A 5,264-nucleotide genomic window follows, 5' to 3' on the forward strand; every position below is an offset into this window, starting at 1 on the left:
AATCGGGAAACCAGCTGATGGCCGCCGTTTGTGTTTCGCCTTCTTCAGTTACCGTTGGACCGTTGGTGGTGGTGGTGGCGCGCTCCGCCGGATCCGCTCTCCGCGCTCCAATCGTCTCCGATTACCAACGGAGGACTCCTCCGTGACTCCTCCGTGAGAACTGCCCTTAACCCGTTTCTTCTTGGACCCAGGCGAGGAAACAGGCGCGGAAGGATAGGATAGAGGAGGAATAGCGAGGTAAGATTCCCTCCATACTTTCATCCCCTCTGTTCACGAGTTAAAAACAATATTTATATAATATTCGATCGTTCGATGCGATAAAAGCAATGCCATCTCTTGAGCGAATTTTTAGGACGCGTGTTACTCTGATTTCTTGCCCGATTCGACCAAACTTTTCGCCATGGGAGATGAGAACTGAAGAATCTTTCTATCGACGGTCTCATAGAACTCGAAGCCTCGATTTGGAAAATAGTTTTATCAATAGCCTGGACAGCGTATAATTGGCGCCGCGTGAATTAAACTTGTTAACTCCCTCTTCTCGATCGAAAATTCGAAAGGAGGGGCAATGTCGTTGGAAATGTCACTCGTTCGAAGATTTCTCCTCTGTTTAAGAGGAGAGGAGGGGAAATCGTAGGGATTCCATTAACGGGATGGAAATAAAAAGTTTGGGGGAGCAAGAAAGTATTTTAATTCGTTCGCATGCTCGGTCAACGGGATCCCGATATCCTTTGGGAATAAGTTTGAGAGTTACAAGTTTCCCCGTTCGGACAAACTTGAACCGTTTGTCGGTTTTTCCTCTTCTTTCGCGAATTTTCGAACAAGATAAATGTTTATCGTTTCTGGGAGGGGAGAAAAAGTTTAAGTACCTGCCACGGTCTTTCAAAACTTCCCCCTTCCCCCCCTCGTGCTTAAAACTTAGTACCCAGTAGAGAACTGGTAAATAGAGAGGAGAAGGATAGTTTAACTTCTTTCTTCGCCCATAAAAGTAGCAATTGCCCCGGCTTACGAGCTCGTCACAATTATCGTTCCATCTTATAGGATGGAAACTCGGACGATCTTCCCTCTCCTCTTCTATATAGGGGAAGATAAGAATATTGAATTAAACTCGACGAAAATTCTTGTTGTTGTATCCATCTCTTTGTCCCTTCGATTCTCTTTCAATCGAAATTTCGAAGGAACGATTTCTGGATGGATTCGAAAGTCGAGGAAGTTCCACACTCGCTGGGAATCTCATTTTCTTTCTTTTTTTCTCTCTTTCTAAACGCTTCTCCCCAAAAACTTGCAACTGTTTTCGCCTCTCGGACTCGAATTTTTCCACGCGATCGAATCGAGTTTCGAAAGCTTCGAATTTTGAAAATGTAAAAATACGGAACAAGGAGAAATAAAAAGAACGGAGGAAGGGCAGCGGTATTCGTCCCTCCTCCTTGGAAAGCGTGACGCGTTCCAAGGCCCGTATTTTGGCCGTTGAACCTCGCCTCCGGGTCGCCACGTTGGGGTTGAATCTGGGGGATGGGAATCCTTAGTAACAGTGTAATGCCGAGTATTGATTTCGAGGGGCCGGGTTTAGGCTTGTGTTACACGTGTATACACGGCGTCCTACAAACATCGGTCAACCCGAGCAAACGGGAGAGAGACGGATCGAGGAACGTGATTAAAACCAACCCTGTTTCTCCACCGCAGTGTCGAGCAAATTACAGGAGCCGGGTAATAATCCAACGATCAACGAATAATAGTTGAGAATTTATTAGAAGGAGGGGATTATTAATCGCTGTATCGAGGAGAGGCGATTTTCCTCCCCGTTGAATGGAATCTCGTTCCTTTGGTAAATTTCGTTGATGGGCGTTTCGTGGACAAAGGGAAATGGAGAAGAAACCGAGCGCAGATTTTCCACTTTTAACGATACGGGATGGATCGTGTTTGGATGAATAAAAGTGAATCTCAATCCGCGGAGCGGAGCATAAAAAGGCGTAAAAAGGACGGCCTGCTGATTTAGATTTCCCTTTCTCGCGATGGAACAATGTCTGGGAAGAGACTTAAGAGCTTGCACAATTTAGCGAATGAAAGCAACGAGCTTTTAAAATGGTTTGACAGAGAAAGAGAGAGAGAGAGAGAGAAGGAAAGAGAAGCTCTCTCAGAGATGAAACTTTAAACGAGGACAAAAGATGAACGGCGAGGCTTACGTATATACACTTTCAGCAGATACGCTCACCCTCTTGAAACCAAGTAATCGCGAGATATGCTTTTCCATTTAAAAAAAAAGGAAAAAAAAACTGTCCACCTTTTGAAAAAAATGCAACGAATGTCGAGAGAAATATATATATATATATATCCTCTTCTTCTTCCTTTCGAAAGAACGTTTGGTGTTAATTATTTTAAAAATTATTTCGCGTAAAAATTTGCTTTCAGATGATACCGGATTCGGAAAGCGTTTGTCAAACATCCGAGGCTGCGGTCAGGAGCACGGACGACGTGTATCGCAAGATTAAAAACGTGGCGGAAGGGGAAGCGGCCTCGGTCACCGCTTGGAAGCGATATCAGCAACTGGTGGCGATAGTCGAGTCAAGGGGAGGAAAGTTCAACCGGAAGTCGATGATCGAGGCGATATTTCGAGGAAACGATCTCGTATACGCGAGCCACTGATCTCCTTCCATCGATCTCGCTTCAAAACAAGTTGCAATCTCTTTACCAAAGCATTATTAATTTCTATGTCTATATATATATATATATATATAACAATAGTGTAACGATTTTCATTGAAATTATCGATGATCGCGAAGAAAAATGAAAACGAAAAGGGGAACACGCTCGATATTTCGTTCGCGAGAGTCGATCAAGTCGATTGCGACAACGTGGCCAATAATCGACGACGATCCCAATATTATTATTATTATTCCTTTTTCCCCCCTCGATTCGTGCTCGAATGATAATCGGCGAATGTAATCAGATGTACGAATAACGATGCCAAACCGTGTAATTGCTAGTCAACGTAATAAAACGCAGTATATACGTAGGTCGATAGGATAATTAAGCGATTAGGGACGTGCACGCGTAATCTACAAATTTGCTGTAATAATTAATAACTTCAAGGGACTCTTGAAGTTCGCTTTTTGAAGAGAAAAATGAATATATATATATATCGATACACGTGATCTTAATCGCGCATCCGGGTAGCTGTGAGAAGAGAATTTCACGATAACTTTCGATCGTGATTGCGAGAGCCGATCGAAAGATTAAGATTTTTTTGTAAAGAGCCACGCTATATAAGCTCTTTTTTCGCTCTTCTTTCTCACAATTGTATCGTAGAAATAAATCTTTTCCTTGATATACATATATATATATATATGAAAAAAGAAAAATCTAGTCTAGCGTGTTAGATTATAAAATCTTGCATCTTGTATTTTTCGCGCAGTAGGGAATGAAAAATACACCAGCGATACACAAATGTCTGCCACATACGCATATATTGTATATATATTTAACGAATTAAATAGTACCGTACACACATACGCATAAATGTACAAGATATATACAATACGATCTCCACGCGCGATAATCGTAGACGCGATAAAATGTTTCGTTCGCGGAATTTCACGATCGATGCAATCATACATTTCGTATACGTGTATTTTACATTGTTCGCATCTCTGTTTAAACCTCGTCTAATACATATCGTAAGAATCTAACGTAAAACTTAGCCTTGTCGCAATTTTCGATCCCACGAGTGTTGTTACGTCGATTTATGAACAGATGACGCGATATATTATTATTATCATATTATCGTGCCGGTATTTTAAAACCGGTTTTTTTCGGATTTTCTTTCCTTCTCCCGTATCTATTCTCCCGTTGTTGCTTTTTCTTTCTTTTTCTTTTATTAAAACGAATTTTTCATCGATGCAATTTCGTTCGCCGATTCGTTTGTGCAAAGATTCTAAGATAAGAAAAAAATTTTTTTCGCATCTCGAAGCTGGTAAAAATGGAACGAACGAGAGAAGTCGAGGAATCGAATTAATTAACAACTTGTTTGACCAAACTTATTGCATTCTTTGCGAACTTTCCAATTCGACTACTTCCGTGTGTAGCTGTTATATAATTTTCTAGATCTTAGGTTGTGCTCAGGAACTGCAGGAGATTACCTCGCGATTTCTCCCCGAGGGTTCTCTCTTGCTTTCTTTGAAACGAAGAAACTTCTTTTCAGCCTTAACGATCCGCTTGTATATATATATATATATAAAGAAAGAAAGAAAAAAAAAAAACTCTGTATTTCGTCAAACCAATTTGTAAATCCATACAATCAGTTCATATTTTCCTAGAGAAGAGAAAAGAAAAAAGACGAATTTTATTCGAAAGAACACATCGTACAGTCTTTCCATGTTGCTCTTGTACCAAAAATTCTATGCGTCGTTTCAGAAATGATTTTTTCTTTTTCTTCTTCTTCTTCTATACAAAATATATCTTAAAAGAAAAATATCTTATATTACAGTGAACACTTTGTACGATCCTTTTTTTCCTTTCAAACAATTATCCTCTCTCGAAGAATCTCGAAGAAAATTCTATCTATATAAATTCCGTGACGAAGATTTTCTTAAAATCCGGCACGGATCCTCCGATATCGTGCCTGCATATGTCCCCGTTGTCCAGGTAACTGACGTCCGTGTTCCTCAGGGTGCTCTTCAAGCTCTCGATCGAAAGATTGGGCCGTTTCCGGTCCACGGTCAACTTGTCAAGATCGTTCATCGAGTAACCGTTCCCTATTCTCGTCTTCTTCAAGTGATACGACTGTATGCTCGGCTTCGTGTCCACCTCCTCCGCCCCGCTCTCGATGATCCTCGGCGTGAAAGATCGCATGTTGACCTTTACCTCGCCGCTTCTCTTCGAGGGCAGCAACTCCACCTGCAAAACCGCCACGTTCTCACGTTCTCCTCTCTTTACGCAATCGACGACGACGACCACCACCACAACGAAAGGCCAACTCCACCGACTCCATTATTTTCCTCAGATTATTCGCGTCTGTCTGTCGATCGATTCTCATTTCGACGTTGTTACAAGAAAAAAGGAAAAGAAATTTTCGAGATGCCGAGAGGAAAATGTTACCTTAGTTCCCTTACGTTGAAAGTATTCGAAATCATCGTTTGCCACGGTGGTGACGGAACAACAGCTCCTGCTACGACTCCTGCACGAGCTCATCGTGTCGAAATCCCCGTTCTCGAGGTCGCAGCTCTCGTCGTCGGAGGTCTCGTATCCATCTCCCTCCTCCTCCTCCTCCT

General features: G+C 41.9%; 1 protein-coding gene across 1 annotated transcript in view; it reads right to left on the minus strand.

Annotated features, from left to right (window-relative positions):
• Positions 1-4,237: 4,237 nt before the first annotated feature.
• Positions 4,238-5,264, minus strand: part of LOC102680394 — a 13,605-nt gene continuing 12,578 nt past the window's right edge. Inside the window, exons 8-9 of the mRNA XM_006618379.2 lie at positions 5,092-5,264; positions 4,238-4,890 (exon numbers count right to left, since the gene is read on the minus strand). The exon at positions 5,092-5,264 is cut by the window's right edge and continues 25 nt beyond it. Coding sequence (XP_006618442.2) covers positions 4,555-4,890; positions 5,092-5,264 — 509 coding nt within the window. The 3' untranslated portion in view covers positions 4,238-4,554. The remainder of the gene's footprint in view (positions 4,891-5,091) is intronic.

This window comes from Apis dorsata, unplaced genomic scaffold (genome assembly GCF_000469605.1).
Source record: "Apis dorsata unplaced genomic scaffold, Apis dorsata 1.3 scaffold_348, whole genome shotgun sequence".
Lineage (NCBI taxonomy): Eukaryota > Metazoa > Arthropoda > Insecta > Hymenoptera > Apidae > Apis > Apis dorsata.